We start from the raw sequence: 20,973 nt of genomic DNA on the forward strand, positions 1-20,973 counted from the left end.
ACAATATGAATAGGCATAGTTTAACCTATATTTTTAATATTTGAATTAAATTGGGTGTTATCATAATGATTATCCAATAAAAAAAAGCAAGCAAATCAACTAAAGTCTTGCTCCACATGCTTAAAGAAATGAGCAGTAATAGATAAAAAAAATAATTATACAGTTAAAATGCACCGCATATACAATACTAATGATTCGCTCCACAGTGAAAATGAAAGAATAATATCATTATTCGACAGTAAACATGACTAGCATTACGAAATCATCATAGTGGAATTTAGTTAAATATGAAGAAACTGAATGACAAAACATATTCTACGTTATACAACTTTAATAATTGTATTAAAATGAATATTTTTTACTGCAACAACATCTCACCTGTTTGTTATAAAGCACCTGCACGATCTGTTCGTGAAATGCCATAAATATTCACATATATTGGTATATATTTCACAGCTGGATGGCTTTAGGCGCGATAAAACCCCGCTCGCATCTCTAACTTTGTTTTTATTAGTATTATGTATTTCTGAACATATACATTTTTTCTAATTTTCTTCATTTTCTTCAAAAATTAAAAAAAGTTCGTCTGTTTATTTATCATTCTACATTAGACATTTATGGCATATACAGTAAAAATGATATTTTAGGGCAAATTAGGATCCGCACTTTACATACACTGGTCCCGACAATTACAGAATACAATACGACTGAGACCAGACAAAGCCGTTTGCAATGCGATAGAGCGGACCATGATAGGATTACGTCCGACATTACCTGATCATCTCGAGTATGTCGACAGTTTTCGAATGGATAACATGCGTCAGCGTCGGTTCACTGTCTGGTCACTGTCTGATCTCTGTCGGATCACATTCGGTAGAATCGGGACTCAGTCGTGACAGACTTGGTATAATTTTACCAGGCGAAAGATACAAATTGGACTAGAAACGGATTGAGAACGGGATTATCGGGATAAATTCGCTTGGAAACGGTTTAATATCGACGGTTTCTGAACAATATCTGGTTGTTGTCGTGATAAACTTATTTGTTTGACAAATTTTAATTAAAGTTTGAATTTCCGTCCACGATTCACAGGATCTTGATCTGACTTTTGACAAATTTTAAATCGGGAATGGTCCTGTCAAAGACGGCAGTAAAATCGTGAATGTGTGACCCCAGCTTAACAAAATTTAACTTTTCTTGCATTTTCAAATACGACTTGACAGAGTCCTTCTATTTTGTCAGAAAATATATATTTGTTGTTATTAATAAATTATATGTCACTCTTTTGTATTATTCTGGATGGCGATAAACATTTAATATTACTATTCTGATTTTAGTTGTGTTTGGTGTGCTGATGTGTGTTATCTGTCATGCTCAGGAAAATAACAGTTCTACATCAAACTTTCCATCTGAACATAACAACAACACATCCGACGGAGGAAATACTACAACACACGGAGGAACTGATCCACCACACGCAGGAAATACCACATCACACGGAGGAAATAATACATCACACGGAGGAAATAATACATCACACGGAGGAAATAATACATCAGACGGCCAACCTCCGTCACAAGGTCCTCCAGGAAAGTGTCCACCAAATAACCCAAAATGTCAAGCGAATCCTTCAGAAAGATGCGCAGGTCAAGATCCAAGATGTAACAATCTCCCATCCGAGTATCCGTCAGATTATTATGAAAGTCTGAAAAGATCGTTTCCTCGCAGAGATTTTACTTGTCCAGAACCATGCAGGAAAACTTGTTTGAAGCGTGCCCATTGTTTGACCAAAGATTATCGGTATAAGTTTGCCTTTCCATTTATAAACAAATTGCAGTCCAATTTCGAGCAAACTGGAATGCTGATTTATAATAACGGGGGTATGTTGACTAGATATATCGATACCAAATTCATTAGCTCATATTTAGATAACATTTTAGCGATTTTGTTTATTTTAAGAATAGCACTACTTTCAGAAAAGTATATCATCGCGATCTACATTTTCCACTCTAAGTAGAGCGGTGGTAGGCCATGAAACCCTTTTCTATTATCCTCGGAGTTAAGTTTTTTTATGATTTTAATTTTTTTTCACTGTGGCGTCAGACATTCTCTCTTCATATGTTTTACAGAAAAATCTAAAATAGAAGACCTATATCGACGAGAAGTTAGCGATATTTAAAACAGTTGTGTAAAATATCGAAGCGACTTTTATTAACATCCCTACAATTTTCAAAAATACCTAGATACAAAAATAGATGAGGCATGATTGCCAATGTCAGAGACAATTATTCCAAATGAAACGAATTTAAGCCAATAGAAGTCACTGTACGGCCGTCACCAATGAACCAAATAGTAGTGTCATCTTACCGAAGCTCAACACCTTTTAAATTTGGACAATAGTTAATAGTCACGTGTAAAAGCACAGCATAAAAACTAGCCATGAAAATCAGTTGGAAATGGCTGTACCCAATAGACCGACACGAAGCGCAAAACAAAAAATCACGAAGTGCCGATCTTACTAAGAATGAATGAATGAATCTTTATTACAGAAGCAGAGTCTCTGCGTTTCTGAAAGCTTGTTCAAAGCTTTGCTTATGTTTGGACATGTTTTTCAAACTTCAAAGCATATTTAGCTTATTTTTAAACATGTAACTACTAGTGATTTTGAAAAAGCTTGTCCAACGCTTAGCTTGTTTGGACATGTTGCTCAAAACCCAGAAAGCTTATACTTATTCATGTTATTAATATTAATTTTGGAAGTTTTGTCAATATAAAGCTAAAGACATGTGGTATATTTGCCATTGCGACAACTATTCAACGGAGTTCAACTCATGTAGAATTAAGTAATTAATGATAAACAAAACTCATACTGTACAGCAAACTATAAAAAAACGAAATTAGACATGTAGGGCAATTCAAACGAGAAAACTAAAGGCCTGATTGATGCATAAAACGATAAACCGTAACAAAATATTTATACAGCAACAAACGATAACCACTGTATTATAGGATCTTTGGACATCGTATAAATATACATAATTTGGCATAGCACCACCTTCCCATAAACCTGGGACAGAGTTAAAACAGTACAATACAAGAACAAAAATTAAACAATCAACGGAAAAACAAATATGACAAACGATAACCACTCCAGAGTTCTAGAAAAGTGATGGTCCTAAGGTTTTGACATAAAAAAAACAACCCAAAGGACTGACTGGTAGTTTGCAATAGGATTATACTAATAGTGAGAATCAGTAGATTTTTTTAGGACCACCAATGGAAAATTCAAGAACTCTTGCACGCATGACACTAAATTCGTCTAAACATCTGAAATACATACAATTTGAAACAGAAAACCACGCTTATAAATCTATAATTGTGTTAATAAGAAACATAGATTCTAAAGTTACTTATTTTCTTTAGAAGATACCTTATTTTATCATTCATATAAAAAAAACAGTCATGGAAAAGAAACCAGTATTTATTTTCTCATTTTGCTTTTCTTTTTATTAGAATTTCGAAGTGACGGCAGAACAGAAACAAAAGCTAACAGATAAAATAAAAACACTGTAATTTCAAGGCGATTCATAGCCAAGTTTGCGAAACCCTTTCTGATAACAAAAAAGACTATCTGTAATAATAGATAAGAATGGATCTATTAAAAAAAATGGAAAGACGAATTTATTTCACTTCTAAAAGACAAAACAATTAATGAATCATCAAACCCTATATCAACAGAACATGTGAAACTAATTGGCCTTTAGAGATGAGCACAGAAACAGATTATTTTTTAATTTTTTTTTTACGTCATTGATGGTTAATAAATCATGTTCAATCTGTTGCATTCATATTTTGTCACAAACATATTTAATTTGTTTACATGTCAAAAAGGAAATCACAAAAATACTGAACTCCGAGGTACTTTCAATCAGAAAGTTCCTGATTACATGGCAAAATCAAATGATAAAACACATAAAAAACGAATGGACAACAACTGTCATATTCCTGAGTGATTTTGTACAGGCATTTTCAAATTTAGAAAATGGTGGATTGAACCTGGTTTTATTGCGCAGATTGTAATATAAGTTTGTTACAGTACTATAAAGGCTATTTCTCTTAATTACAGTACTGAACAAACTAGACGATCATTTAACATGTGAAGATGCCACGAAGTTCATTCGTTACTTCTTAAATATACCAAATAAAGAACAAGATCGTTTGTTTGGTATAACGAATGCTACAAGTGACTCACCAGCAATAGAGGATATCAAACCATTTATTCCATTTTTGCGTTTATTTAAGGTAAGTATAAAACTTGTATCCCCAACATGGCATTGTGCGACATCGCATGACGCGATAATTCATCGCCTACTGTACTCCCAATGAGTCCTCCAGGCATATATATTTCAACTTTCTATGTAGAAGAACCATATTTTCTTTTGTTATACAGTTACCTTATGTGACTTTCACATAGTGCCGATTATGTCTCCCGTTTGAAAGTCGAAAAGTCGGTTACTATCCTTTATGGTCTTGAATTACCATCATTGCCCAAATGCTGAATTATACGTTCGTAATCAAACGGATCATAGAGGTCTGCCGAGCACATTCGACTGTTAGGTGCGTCCTGTAACAATCTGGAAACTCAGTCGATTTTGTCTAGTCTGATAACAATCGTGTATGGCGTGACAGATTCTGCTGTATCTGATCAAAATCGTATCGATGATCTGTGTTTTCTGGAAGGTGCCATGGGGCACGTGCATATATTTGAAAAAAATGCCGTTTTTTTTACGATTGAGTTTAGATTGCATTCCGAATGCGTCTTTGTCGAAACCGTTCCAGAAAAGTTCCATTACTACTAATATGAAATTCGGCAATAATACTCACGTCTGCAGAGTCCCGACAAAATCATATTACGGTACGACTGAGTTCAGACAAAGACATTTTCAGTGCGATACAATAGAATATGATAGGACTGCGCTCGATCATAATTTGTTCATTCAGAATATGGCGACATTTTTCTAACGGCTATCTCCCATTAGCGTCGGATCTCTGTCTGGTCACTATCTGATGTCTGTCGGATCGCATTCGGCAGAATTCCGACGTTGTCGGAACAGATTCGGTCGTTTTCCAATGAAAAGATACAACTCGGATTAAAATCGGATTGAGAATGGGATAATTGGTACCAGTTTTCGACAGATTTTTATCATCATTGACTTGTTTAAAAATTGATTAATATAAAGCAAAACATGACGTTATTTTTCTGCATTTATTAACATTTGGGAAATTTGAGTTATTTGTAAAAATTAAATGTTCAAATTTATATAATATTTACATAACACATGAATTACAAATATTTTAACAAATAAATTGCTCGTGTTTATCTTTTAAAACGAAAAAGTTATGTACTTTATCGAAAGGAAAAATACGTCCACAAATTCGTATTTTGAGGATATTTATATATCTAGAACTTGAACCTCAATTTTCTCAAAAAGTAGCACAGGACGGTATATTTTTTATTCCAATTTTGATTAAATCAGGTAAAATAAAGCCTAATTGCAAATTTTTATCAAAATTTCAATATGGGATCAACATTGTATCGTATGCCTTTAATCGGTTCACTTAATACTTATTGTATTTTCGCACTAAATTGATAACTGGCCACACACCATCGCCTGTGTAAACGTTTGAATCCCACGGTGGGTATGGTTGTCCTGCGAGAGAACGTACTGTGCTGGTGATTCGGTCCTGACGGGTGCTGGTGATCAATGAAAAAATGTAAACAAAGACGAAAATGATGATTTTTGAGGTTTTCACTCATAAAAAATGGAAGAAAACAGTTGAGATTTTCAATTTTGTTTCTTATGGGTTCATATATAAACCATTGAAAAGTTGACGCTCTAAACTGTTTCAGTAAGCGTAACACAAAAATGCTCATTTTCAGAAAATCTCGAACTGAAAAAATAAAACAAAAATGCTCATAGAGTCCGCTTTCTATACCGCAATCCACACGACAAAAGTATTTAGTAAAAAAACATTGCAATTTATTAAAATTTAGCATTTTCTCAATTTACTCATGTCCTGATACTGTGCTGGTGGGTCCTGTCATTGTTCTGGTGGGTCCTGATACGGTGCTGGTGATTTTGGATAAGAGGTTGGTCATATTTGAAACAAATGTTACAAAATCAATAAAATTGGGCAGATAAGTGTTGTCAATAGGATCTATGACTCCTATTTTAGCTCTTGTGCATCCATTTGGCTGTTTAATATGTGTTTTCAAATGATCGTAACTTGTATAACATAATTACATAAAAGGGCAACATCTTTCGTCCAATATCAGAGAACAATATATAGTATCTAAAATAAGAATAGTTTTATTAAGATATTAAATGCCCCTTACATTGATGCTTCAACAATGATCAAAGCCCATGCCGCATAGACATGTTTGTCAGCGCTCCGCATACCCCGTCCCACTTCCACCTAACCAAGCCTCCTCATTTCCTCCTTCATTGCCGGTTACAGTGGTGTACCAACACAAAAATGTATCACATTAAATAATAACACAAAGACACACATTATTGAACGACGAATGCTCGCAGGTACTGAAAGCTAGTTCAAAGCCGCATTTTCAACTAATAGATAAACCATGTTCTCATATACAAAAATCTCAATCGTGTCGATTAAAAAAGTCTCAAAACTTAAGTTCACATTTTAATGTTTGATGAACCAGAACTTTAAAAGTGTGCAGTGAATCTTGTGCTCACAACAGTTATTGCCATAATTATGTTTACATAAGACTTATAAAGGAATTAAGAAGGTACCAAGAAATGTTTTACAGTTCAATTTAATGATCATGAATGGAAAGTGAATGGTCACTGTGAGGGTCAAAATCTTAAATTGCTTATAAATGTTGCTGGACCCAGTTTCGTTATCTGATCTGAATGTTCTGAAATGTGCAAGGTAGATAGACATTTTGATTTTTTTTACTCGGAAAGTTTTGCCCTAATTGCTTGAACTTTTGGTATTAAAGCCGATTTCAAAGGGAATATCTTTGGTTATATTGCTTGATAAACAGAAAAGTCTTTGTTAGGTATTGTAAACTACCCTACTTTAAGAGTATACACTAGTCCGACAAATGACACATCTTTCTGTCTGTACGACCAGGCTACTTCGAAAGGAGGGTACGGTTTAGCTAACAAGCAAGCTAACCAAAGATATTATGTTTGCCTACATACTTAATGGAATCGACTGTAACTAAAAACTCGAATACATTTTAACAGACAGTGGTCATGTTTGTTGATGAATATTGTTTTTCCTAGATTCACTCTTGAAAAATCATTTGGTAACATTTGGTCAAGTAATTTCAGAAAAGATCTTTTTGTAATTGCGGACGCCAAGACAATACATGAACATCACACGACCCCTCGACAAAGGTGAGCTTATATATGATCTGATAACGTTTCAGGTTGATAACCATTTGAAATTAAGCTAGTTTGTGTGTGTGTGTAGATTTGTATTGTTTTAAACTGTTATGACCTTTTAAAGTTAAATGTAGGTGTTAAATCTGAGAATTTCTTTTTTAAACTTATATACTTGTTTTAAACTCAATTGGTAGTATGAAGCTATTGATTGATTGATTGTTGGTTGCTTAACGTCCAGTGGCAAATATTTCATGCATATTCAGGACAAGAACAAGTTCACAATAAATACAATAGGTAGGTCTTGTCATACAAGAGGCCAATGGTCGTGGAATTTTGGACTGCCACTGGAAAATGAGGATGTTTTCAGTCAGTGTAATTGAAGTCTGGAGCTGGCATGTCATTTAACTGCTAGTAGTCTGTTGTTATTTATGTATTATTGTCATTTTGTTTATTTTCTTTGGTTACATCTTCTGGCATCAGACTCGTACTTCTCTTGAACTGAATTTTAATGTACGTATTGTTATGCGTTTACTTTTCTACATTGGTTAGATGTATGGGGGGAGGGTTGAGATCTCACAAACATGTTTAACCCCGCCGCATTTTTGCGCCTGTCCCAAGTCAGGAGCCTCTGGCCTTTGTTAGTCTTGTATTATTTTAATTTTAGTTTCTTGTGTACAATTTGGAAATTAGTATGGCGTTCATTATCACTGGACTAGTATATATTTGTTTAGGGGCCAGCTGAAGGACGTCTCCGGGTGCGGGAATTTCTCGCTACATTGAAGACTTGTTGGTGACCTTCTGCTGTTGTTTTTTATTTGGTCGGGTTGTTGTCTCTTTGACACATTCCCTATTTCCATTCTCAATTTTATGTATTGGATAGGAACAGAAAGTTTGCCTTGCAGCAGGCCACCTACGGACCCCTCAAAGAGTTTTATTTTAGTTTAAACATATTTATTTATAGTGGATTGGGAAACAAGTTTTGCAACTTATATTAATCCCTTTCCACTTTGAGAGTGCGAGTACTGCCTTGTAGCGGCATTAGCCTACTCTTTTTTCGAAATCTACAAGGGTGTCTTTAACGTGCAAGAGATATGGCCCTCTCTCTTAACACAGGTCAGCCATTTATCGTCCACTTCCGACGGACTATCATCGTTTCTTTAAGACCATACTCGCAAATGGTGTCAAGGGAGAGCCGAAAATCGAGTTCCTGAAATTTTCATCCCGCACGGGAATCGAACCAGGAACCTTTGTGTTAGTAGTCCGATGCACTACCACTACACCACGGCTCTCTCAAAGAGTTGGTGCAAGGGTTCTTAACGTGCAAAGAGTGTGGCTGAGACATCGGATTTAACGTCCCCATTCTGACCGGACGCGACTGCGAACTTGATAGATCCCGCACAGCCAAACGGACGCCCCACTTCGGCAAGAGTTTTACTGCCGGTCGGGAGAAGACTAAGTGACTATATTTCTATTTCCCAGTAACCCTTGGGGAATTTTGAAATGCACAATTAACAAAGCAAACGTTAGTTTCAAATACTTTTAAATAGACTTTTAAGGATAATGTACCCTTGCGTTGATCCCATGCTGAACATAACAAAAATGTCTGTACAAAGGTCTGTGAATTTTCTACAAAAATAGTGATTTTATTTTCACCAAATTTTCTTTTTCTACTAGTTACACTAGTAATTTTTGGGGCCCTTTATAGCTTGTTGTTCGGTGTGAGCCAAGGCTCCATGTTGAAGGCCGTACTTTAACCTATAATGGTTTACTTTTTAAATTGTTATTTGGATGGAGAGTTGTCTCATTGGCACTCACACCACATCTTCCTATATCTATATAAATAATATTGCTTTGCAAGAAGTTTCCCCTTGACATATACAAAATTATGTCTCTATTATTCATTGTCTGCAGCTGTTTTTGATACTTTTGCAGTTTGCACATTTCGTAATTGACATGCCACAGAAGGGGTCATAAACCATACCCGAAAAGATAAAATATTGATCTAAGTACTTTATTTGCATCTCTGAACCCCCACCCCGGTTTGTTTTTAGGAGGGTGTCTAAAAATGGTCGATTACAGACAGCCGAGTACGCATTTTACTTTCCAGGCGTGTTTACGTTGATTGTTACTGTCCTGAAAACTGCCCTTTCATAAAATAGTGATTTTTTTAGTGTTCTATCGAACTTTTGAAGAAAAAAACTGATAGCCATTCAGACAAAAAAGTTATGTTGAAAATATCTTACAGATACAGCAACTTGATTCTTAACAGCTATAAGATACATTTTTCTTTTAAAATACAAACTTTTTCATCTTATGGGAAACTATTCCAAGCTTAAAACTTTCACTGTAACCTCGCTCTTACTTATCCCCATCCCCCAAATAAAACCCAAACAAACAAACCCGCAATACTATTTTCATTCTTATAGTCAGCACTCAATTGTTCACAAAAAATGTGTGTTAAGCTGCTAAAGACATATGATTCAAACGATCAGAAAGTCCTTTTTTCTATATTTTTGCTCTCCATTTTTATGCAAAACCTTTTACATTTTTATTTAATGGGTTATTGTTGACGGTATTACGATGACGTATGGTTATTAACACATACTTCCTTTGGTGTCTTATGGAAATTTGTTCATTGACAACAAACATACCACATCATCTACTTTATATAAGTATTGTATAAATTACAACGTATTTTGGTGATCTTGCAAAATGATCGTAATCCCGAAAATCGTCAACACATTTTCTTATCTTAAAAGGGGGCAAGAAGGGTTCCATTAACAGGCCAATAAATAAGATTAGAGTTAATTTAAAAAAAAAATAAAAAAGATAGGGGTATTTTTTCTTGCATAATAACAGTACACGGATTCACAACAATGTCAATTTCAAGAAACCAGGCAACAGTTAATTAGTAAATAACAGTACATCATCAATGATCTTGAATATATGCCACTTTTAACTAAAACATAAAGGCACAGAACCAGGACATAGGAGCACAGAACCAGGACCGTTTTTCTTATCACCAGCACCGCGTCAGGACAATTCCGTTTAACGAATTTGCACGACTTTTGCAATATAATATTGTTGTAATATACTTTGCATGGTACTTATGACGCATCAGAGAAAAATTAAGCAACAAAACAGTCGTTTTATTGCCGTTCTGATACAATGTAAACAAACCCACCAGCACAGAATCAGGACCCACCAGCACCCGTCAGGACCAAATCACCAGCACAGTACGTTCTCTCGCAGAACAACCATACCCACCGTGAATCCGCTGCATTTGTTTGCGCATGTCGTAAGTCAGTCTGAGGAACATGATCAGTGGATGTCGTCTGCTGTTAGTGTTCACAAGTGATTCTCGTTTCTCGTATTTTGTTCTTAGAATAAACAGTCTTGACCAAACGGCTTTTTATTATTATTGACAGGATGATGATATACTTCAGATACGCCGGATACTAAGGATGAAGGAAGATTAAAACATTTAATACAAAAATTTAGGAAAAAATAATGAAACAAAATGTAGACTAGCCGTTTCTCAACGGTGAGGACATTAGACTTTTCAAGGATTTGTAGTATAACTATACAAACCCTTGGTCTTTTCAAAGTGGAAGTTGGTCAAGTCAAGTTTTCTTACTTTTAAAATACCTTTTATCTTTTTTCTTTTCTTTTTTAAATAACTGTTGTCATCTTGTTTGGCTCAAAATTTAAAACGAATCCTTAAAATAAAAAAAAAGTACTAAGCATTTTCATATCTGTTTGGACATTGTCAGGACATTGTCAGGACATTGTCAAGACATTTCTCATTTCATATCGAAGTTGATCAGGTCAAGTTTTCAGAAAACTCTCAAAAATATTTCTTAATTATTTTTTCATATGTATTAGATTATTGTTGTCATCTTGCTTATTTCCAAATATTAAGTAAATCCTTTCAAGAATGAACAAAATTAGCATTTGAATATCCGTCAGGACATTAATGTAACCCTATGAGAAGTAAAATTTCAAAAATACCAATATGCAAGGAAAATTCAAAACAGAACGATCTTTATAAAATGGCAAAAAAAAATCACAAGCTTAAAGCCATCTGATGAAAGTAAACTATAAACTGACATATTCCTGACTTTGTACAAGCATTTCTTTATGTAGAAAATGATGGATATAACCTTGTTTTATAGCTAACTTAACCTCTCACTTATACTGGCGTACTACATTATAATCCTGGTACCTTTGATAACTAATTATATGACAGTTGTATTGAATGTCATATTATTGATAACAATGTGTGAAAAAAAACCCAGACATAATACTAGGTAAAATCGTTAAAATTGTTGGTTTAATTATGAGTCAATATTGTAAATGTGAGATAATCTTAATTCCATAAAAAAGCAAAACAAAATTTCAAGAAGGAAGAAATACTTGACTACCGATAGTACACACGTTTGCATCTAATATATATATATATATCTTTTAAACCTTGTGTTTACAGAATACAACATTACAGAATATGATGAAAACCTTATCCGAATCGTCGAAGATACAAATGTGTAGCCAACTGATGTATTTAGACTGTCGTGTACAGCTAGCTTTCTTACAGGAAAATGAAATGTCATTCTGCCAACAAAATTCAAAGGTATAATTCATTATAACTTTTTTAGATGATTGGAAAATCAAGCTTAGTGGACCTATTAAAACTTCATATAATACATGTAATAACAAAACCAAATATTTTTAAACTACATTATATCAAAGTTTTTAGAAATTTTCTTTTCAATCTATGGACATGTAAATTTCTTGTAATTAAAATTATAGGATTAGTAATAAGGACTGTTAAATATGGTCATTTTATTGTCGGTTTGTCAAATTGAAAAGACATACAATTTTGATCCTGGTAGCTATGATGAGTTTATTTGAAACCACTGGTTCGATGACACTATTGGTGGAGATTTATTTCCCCGAGGGTATCACCAGCCCATTAGTCAGCACTTCTGTGTTGACTTGAGTTATCATTGATATGTTCATAATTGTAAATTAACCGTTAACAAGTCAAAACTTTAAATTTTTGAAAAACTAAGGCTTTTCTACCTCAGGACTAGATTACCATAGCTATATTTGGCAAATTTTTTAGGAAGTTTTGGTCCTCAATGGTCTTCAACTTTGTGATCTGTTTGGCCTTTTAAACATTTAAGACGCATGTCTGACGTAAATATAAAATTTTGATCCTGGTAACTATGATGAGTTTATTTAAGTAAAGATTAGTGTGCAAGAGCAGTTTATCCAAGCTTTGGATCGAGAACCTTTTAAGTCAAACAGAAGGTCCATTACATTTGCCTTATTATACTGCTGTTCGAATGTTTAGTCAAATTTGGGTCAAATATTGTTTCATTAAAATAATACATGGAGGAAAGAAAGATAGTTCACCAGACTGATCAAAGGCGTTGCTTATCAGCATGTTCGAATAATAATTCAGATCAGTATTATTAAGGTTTATGTACCCTTCTGTAGCCATATTTGTACGAATTTTTTAAACCTCAATTGTATCAAAACTACAGATAGAATGAATAATAAAGATAGGCCATTTAGTACATATTCCAAGGGAAAACTTGATGCAAAGCATTAATTTTAACTGTTTCATTGTATTGGATAGAAAAAGAGAACTTTGTTGCAAATAAATCAAGATTTTTATAGAAAATCCACAGCCTTTAATACAGAGATTTTTGTTATAAAATTTGAAACATAAGTTACTCACTTGATTTTCTATGATGGGCTAGTGTTTATTTTTTACAAAAAGTTCTAAACAACCTGTAAATTCCATAACGCCTCGTGTTGATTCACTAAAGTCGAGCGCATCCTAAAAGGTGTACTTGATTTTGGCCATATTTTTATTTGTTTTAACCAATAATTACATTTATAAAGTTGTTTTAAGGAAATCAATGCTAGCACTGCATGCAATAATCCTATTTCTACTAGTCATCAAATTGCCAAATATGAGTGTACAAGGATAAAGGCTGTGGATTTTCTATAAAAATCTTGATTTATTTGCCACAAAGTCATCTTTTTCTATTATATGCAATGAAACAGTTAAAAATAATGCTTTGCATCAAGTTTCCCCTTGTTATATGTACAAAATGGCCTATCTCAATTATACATTATATCTGTAGTTTTGATACAATTGAAGTTTGAAAAGTTCGTACACAAATGGGTACAGAAGGGTACATAAACCTTAAACAGATCCAATACTGAAATAATCTCACCAAAGATACATGTATCAAGCTTGTCAATACGCTTTGCCAGACGCACATTTCGTCTTTTATATCAGTGGGACTCGAAACAGTTACAAGGTCAAATCAAAATACAAAGATGAAGAATATTTGAAACCAAAATTTACAGAAAAATTGCACCCAATCTACGCTCATCTTTGGTGGGGGAAGAAAAACTTATGTGCTTAGAATAATCCATCTTTTAATATAGTAAATTTACGAAGCTATATAGAGAATATAAAATTATCTGGACATTACACTTTTAATTCTAAAAATATAGCTAACAATAATATACCTCGTTGATATTTCAAGTTGCAGTTTTACTTATCTAATACTGAATGGATATTCAAAGATTGATATGAGTGACAACTCTCCATTCTAGTCACAATGCACTTTTTACTTTAATATGAACAGCGGAATTAATTTTCTCGCTAATTTTTCAGAATTTTCAACCTTCGTTAGATTTAGTACGAAACTTTTTGATTGATCGTGATGGCGACTTTAATACCTGGAGTAATGTTGTTTGGGAGAACAATGTAATGAACTACATGTATGTCATGCAGGCAGACACGGAATTCCTGAAGCTTTTCCCTGAAGACCTTATGTTTCAAATGTAAGTTTAAAACGGGTTGTTCGCATGTTATGTTTTGGAATTTTTGTCAGATTTTCGGAATCCTCTGGTTTTATCAATTTTAATACCTTTTATAAATTTTGTCCAATGACTCACATTTTTCTTTTATAAATCTTTTACATGTATTAATTATAAGCCATCTGTAAATGTCTTACAAAAATTTGGTATTTTTTAATGGTTTTGAGAACTTAAACTTGTCAATGTTAAAGCTATGAAAAGTCGAGAGAGAACATTTTCCCGCCAAAATTTCAAAGGCAAAAAATCTCGACAAGAAGCACATTGACCTATATTTATAATAAACTTACAACGCAATTGCAAAAAAAGAATAACAGACGGTTTAAAACAGAGTACAAAACAACAGACGGACTAACAAGAACGGTCACCTCTTAAAAAACCTAGGGTGATCTCATCTGATTCGAATTGGGAAGCAGATCCTGTTCCACATGTGCCAAACACTGTGTTTATCTTCCTTGTTTGGTTGTGTGTTTGATTCCCCATCCGAATTACATGAGACCACCTCAGGTTTTTTGGAGAGGTTGTGTAAGTCAGTCTGTACAGTAGTTTTGTATTGTGTTTTTAACTGTCTGTTTGTCTTTTTTTTTAAATTGCGTTGTCAGTTTATTTTCGATTTTTGTCAATGAAGATGCAACATTTAAATTAATCGAGAATGCCCTTCTTTTAAAGTATATCTATGATAGCATGTGTTTCGGATGGGGAATCTTACAAACAACCAAACAAGGGAAAAAAAATAAGAAAACTGTGGTTTGCACATGTGGAGCAGGATCTGTTTCCCCATTCGAATCACATGAGAACACTCAAGGTTTTTGGAGAAGTTCGTGTTAGTCAGTCTGTACAGTAATTTTTTTATTCTGTTAGCCTAGTCAATCTAGCTCTAAAATCACTCAACCTCTAACTAATTGCAACACAAGCTTTTTTTAGTGAAAATTATAATATAGACTTGTACTAACAACATACTAAAACTATACATTGATATGATTTGCGGAAAAGGTTATTTTGTGTGAAATATGTGTTTTTTAGAGAAAAAAATGCTGAAAACTGGAAAAGAAGAAAATTTATTATTTGTTGTTGCAATTTTAGACCTAAAGCATGTAGAAGACAGGAAACTTTATCTTAATATACTCTAAAGTAGTCCATTAGCTATTATTATTCATATTGAAGTAAATTTGAGGTGAAATGAGTGATTTGTTAGTGAAAAAAGGTCGAAAACTGGAAACTCAGAAAATCGCCGTTATTTATGGTTAATATTTTGGAAATTGATCTATATAGAAAAAGAACATACTATTTTATGATTATTTTTTGAAATCCTTTAGCTGTTTAGTTATAAGTATTAATATTTGGGTAATTTAGTTGAATATATGTTTTGAGACAGAAAACCCAATAACTGGAATTGAAAAAAAATCTTGGTTATTGGTGGTTAAAACTTTTGAATTGGGATATAAATAGTAAATACTTTCTGATGTTTATTTTAAGAAGTCCTATAGAAATAAGTATTAAAAAATGTAATTCTTGTGTAAAATATGATGTGTACAGAAAAATTGTGAAAATGGAAATAAAAAGCTCGGTTATTCATGGTTATTCATGGTCAAAACTTTTAACATAGGATCTTTACAGGCAGACTTTATTATCTTATGATTATATGTATATGTATTCCTCTTGTTATCGATATCAATAATGACCAATTTGTTGTGTGAAATGTTTTGTTTTACAAACTAATTACAAAATAAGAATGAGTCCATAGTACATGGATGCCCCGGCGCACTATCATTTTTTATGTCCAGTGGACCGTGAAATTGGGGTCAAAACTGTAATTTGGCAAAATTAAAAGGATCATATCACTGGGAGTATGTGCACTAAGTTTCAGGTTGATTGGACTTCAACTTCATCAAAAACTACCTTGACCAAAAACTTTAATAGAAGCAGGGCAGACAAATGAATGAATGAACGGACGCTCAGACTGAAAGACATAGTACCCCTAAGTGAGGAAAATTTTTTAAATCTTGGTCACTTCTAGCTTGATTTTTAAAAACGTAAAGTTGAGAATGGAAACAGGAAATGTTGTTAGAGAATACAAGAGCTTAAATTTAAATAGCAATTGTACCAAAGTTTTTAAATTCTAGATGTTGAAAATGAGATAAGCCGACTGTTGATTGAATTGATGGGATCACTTCCTGGAGTGTTAATAGTAACAGCGCATTGGCGGATCCATTCCTTTTTTTGGCCGATCAATGCATTTAAATGGGGACATATAGTTGGAACCCCCCTTTTTGACCTGGGTTGGAAACCCCCTTTTTTTAAATTGCTGGATCCGCCCCTGCAGCGCCTTTTGTGTGTACCCTGTAAACCTGTATGGTGTGGTCTGAAACATTAATCAAAGGATAATGACATAGAACTCACATGGATTGTCTGCTGTATGAAATATTATGGCCAAAGATGTATATGTACATAAAAAAAAAAGCATTACCAAGTTCCTTCTTTAAGATATCTCATTGAATTAATTTAATAAAAGGAAATCAGCTTTAGCATAAGAACTGTAAAAATATGGGCGACTTATGGCCAAAGATATTCCTGTCTAATCTGAATTTTTTGTTAGTTGTTTAAGGTTGCTTTCTAATTGACTTTAAAAACCTCAAATCTCTCCTTATTCATAGTTATACTATATTATTCATTCGAACGAAACTAAAAAAATATTTAAATAACATACACCTTATGCCTAAAGAATATAAATGTTTAGGTTCTAAGGTCCACTAAACTTTATCAGTGATCTCTTGGTAGTATGTTTGAAACCATGATTTATTGTGAAACCTCCCCATTCTAAAAACATAAGATGTTGTATGATTGGCAATGACAAAAATTTCACAAGTGATAACAATGATGAGGGTGTGAATGTTAACGACTAAAATAGCTCATCGCTAAAATATAAAGACAATTAATGGAAAAATAAATATGAAAGACAGCAAACAATATATACCACCATGGTTTCAAGGGCCACTTACTTGTAATAATCATATTCATAGTGTGCAGGGTTAAGCATGTTCGAGCATGAACTCAGCCCTCCCATAATAAGGAACAGAAATGAAATAGCAAACAACCTAAGTGCAAATTGTAATACTCAGTTTGAAAGGGCTCAACTCAAAAAGGTCAGCACAGAGTATATACTAAACCAATTAACAAAATGACACTGACTTTCAATAGCTAGTTCAAAGCTAGTTGATGAATCAATACTCTTGGCACCGACTAAAGTATAAATCTGAACACATCCTGGCGATGAGAAACCAGTGAAAAGTGGGTTCAGTGTTATTATTATATATTATATTAATGTTTTGGGAGGCGACTTTCCTCGTATGGAACGTGCATCCTTGTGGGTTTAGTGTTACAGTCAAAGCTTTATATATATGGTGTGTAAGTATTGAGATCGTTGCTAATTACATGAGTAGTTTATTATTTGCTTCAAGAGCCTGGTATTTTCATTCTAACAAACCAGTGGCGGATCCAGAACTTTTCATAAGGGGGGGGGGGGGGGCTCTGACTGACCTAAGGGGGCCCTGCTCCAGTCATGCTTCAGTGATTCTCTATATAATCAACCAAATTTTTCCAACGTAAGGAGGGGTGCCTGGGTCCGCCTATGCGATACAATCATTTAACACTCATCATTCTTTTTTTTTCTTCTGAAAAACATTGTTCGACTATAAATCTTAACATGTTTGTTCAAGAAGAAAAAAAAATGTTTTCTTAACATGTTAAAGTTGTGGTAAAAAAACAATTAAAAATATTTGAATTTCAAAAAATTAGTCTTGCAAAAAAAATCAATTTTTAATGGCCAAACACATGTGTTTGAGAACACCTCCCCCAACTAAAATTAACTTAAACAAAGTGATAGATTTCTTTCAAAAACCTAGTAAGATTATGACTATGTTGGTTAATCTAACTCAGAATAGTCTTCTGTTATAGGTTACATACCATCACTATTGTGGAGAATTAGATCTTCGAATTGTAAAATATCAGAACACAATCTCGGTCTATATCTTTATTTAATTATACAAACTTTGAGACAGGAAAGTGATTCACTTGTAATATTATTCTATTGAATTGACATAATTATGCATTGTATTGTATTACTTAAACCGTTTTAAAAAATAAAGATCATTTTTTTGATAATTTTTTTTTTTTCAATTTTGGCAAATAAGGGGAAGTAACTCATATTACCATACTTTTACTACAAAATGTTTTCGTGAATTAAACCACTTTCCGCAAAATATATTTTTGTATAGTTTTAGTATGTTGTTCATAGATAGTAACAGACTTGTTTTTCAGAGAAAAACCTTGTGTTGCAATTAGTTGCAGGTTGTTCACTAAATTGACTAGACTATGTTGTTAACTGTCTATTTGTCTTTTTTTTTAAATTGCGTTGTCAGTTAATTTTTGACTGTCCCTTTCAATCTTTCTGCTCTCCTTTTCCATAGTCTACTGCTAAACAGAAGGGCATTCTTGATTAATTTAAATGTTTATCGATATTGTATTCCATATTCTCTCCTTTAAAATTCGTGCACACTAGAGAGGTTCGAGTTAAATAAATTTTTCAACCAAACATGGACAGAAAATTAGGTTTCTCATAAGTCTACCGAACTAAACAAGAAATAACACGAAGGGGGCATGAAATGATTACCCTTCCGGAGCACCTGATTTCACTCCCGGTTTTTAGTGGAGTTCGTGTTGTTTCTTATTCATTATTTGTAACTATTGATGTAAATGTCTATTGGTTTTGTGAGTCTTTGTTTACTCTTTGGTTGTGATTGTTATTGTCTTGGTTTTGTGAGTCTTTGTTTACTCTTTAGTTTTGTGAGTCTTTGTTTACTCCTTGGTTTTGTGAGTCTTGTTTACTCCTTGGTTTTGTTAGTCTTTGTTTACTCCTTGGTTTTGTGAGTCTTTGTTTACTCCTTGGATTTGTGAGTCTTTGTTTACTCTTTGGTTTTTATTGTTATTGTCTATAGAACAAACTTGCTCAAATTATTATGGCATATTGTTATTCTAAATTATTTCCCAAAATTGATCGCCCTGAAGATCATAAAAAACATTTTATTAAAATTAAGTATGTCAATAAAGGCTTTGATTTTGTAAATATTGCCGGTATATTTAACGACCATTCTGTTAAAGAACAAATTCCTGGATATTTTGACAATACTGAGCTACCTCTTATTTGTTATATTTATAAGAAATATACCCGGAAATTTGTGTTTAATTATAGTCAATTGTGTAAAGATGTTAATATCAGTGAAAATACACCTACTTCATGTAATTGCAGTAATTCCGAATATATTTATGGACCCATTTCCCATGTTATAACAGGAGATCTTAACATCGTTCAAGACCGAGAGTTAAAATCATTTCTCAGTAAAGGACCTAAATATCGTCCCCCGTCAATTATTAATTGGAATGAGTGTCGTAATATCATCCACGACTCACTTCATACTTACTGTATGAAATGGATAAAACGGGAAAAAGCTGACAAACAATCTTTGGACTCTTTTTTTAATTCAGTAATGAAGATAGTTGATATACGTATTCAACATTTTAAAGAACATTTTACTATTAACAATAACCACAATAAACCTATTTCTCGTATCAAACATAAACTAAAAGAACTAGCCAAGGAATTTGTTTTTGTCCCGGCCGATAAAGCTGCTAATAATATTATTATTGTTTGACGTAAATTTTACATCGAGGTTCTGAAAAAGGAAATCACCAATTCACCAACATTCCAACTGACTCCATTTTCAGAAAACGAAATCTGTAACAAACATAAACTTTTAGCCACCGCTTTACAAGCAGAGCCAAATACAATGAAAGTTCCAACTATGTATTGGCTTCCGAAGCTACACAAAACCCCTTACAAATATAGATTTATTTCGTCTTCAAGCCATTGTTCAACTACTAAATTGTCTATTATTCTTACCAGCACACTTGGTACAATTAAAAACCTTATAATAAATTGTTCAAACAAGGCCTTCGAAAATAGTGGAATAAATTACTTTTGGAGTGTCAAGAACTCGTTGGAAGTACTTGATAAATTGCATGCTTATATTGGTGATTTTGAATCTGTTCAAAGTTTTGATTTTTCTACCCTGTATACCACATTGCCTGACATTCTCATTAAGAAAAAATTCACACACCTAATTAAATGGGCATTCAAAAAATCAGAATGTGAATATATATGTTCAAACTCTTTTAGGTCATTTTTTAGTAGCAATAAACAAAAAAACTATGTTAATTGGACATGCTTTGATACTATATATGCCCTTGAATTTTTACTAGATAACATTTTTGTTCGCTTTGGGGATTCCGTATATCGTCAGATTATCGGAATTCCAATGGGGACTAACTGTGCACCACTTATTGCGGACCTCTTTTTGTATTGTTACGAGTTACAATTTATGACAAAAATAAGCAAAGACCCATCAAAACAACATCTGATAAACAAATTTAATAATACTTTTAGATATTTGGATGATATTTTGGCTCTCAATAATGACGACTTCAGTATGTATATTAATGAAATTTATCCTGGTGAACTCACTTTAAATAAAGCTAATACTAACAATGACCACTGCCCTTTCCTCGATCTTGATATCTATATCACTAACGGAAAGCT

General features: G+C 33.3%; 1 protein-coding gene across 3 annotated transcripts in view; it reads left to right on the forward strand.

Moving 5' to 3' along the window:
- LOC134686822 (uncharacterized) overlaps positions 1-20,973 on the forward strand; it is a 63,611-nt gene that overhangs the window by 14,360 nt on the left and 28,278 nt on the right. For all 3 annotated transcript variants that reach the window (XM_063546624.1, XM_063546626.1, XM_063546627.1), the window contains exons 3-6: positions 1,338-1,880; positions 4,127-4,302; positions 11,905-12,048; positions 14,119-14,288. In XM_063546624.1, the coding sequence (XP_063402694.1) occupies positions 1,338-1,880; positions 4,127-4,302; positions 11,905-12,048; positions 14,119-14,288 (1,033 nt within the window). The remainder of the gene's footprint in view (positions 1-1,337; positions 1,881-4,126; positions 4,303-11,904; positions 12,049-14,118; positions 14,289-20,973) is intronic.

The sequence above is a fragment of the Mytilus trossulus genome, chromosome 10 (assembly GCF_036588685.1).
Source record: "Mytilus trossulus isolate FHL-02 chromosome 10, PNRI_Mtr1.1.1.hap1, whole genome shotgun sequence".
Lineage (NCBI taxonomy): Eukaryota > Metazoa > Mollusca > Bivalvia > Mytilida > Mytilidae > Mytilus > Mytilus trossulus.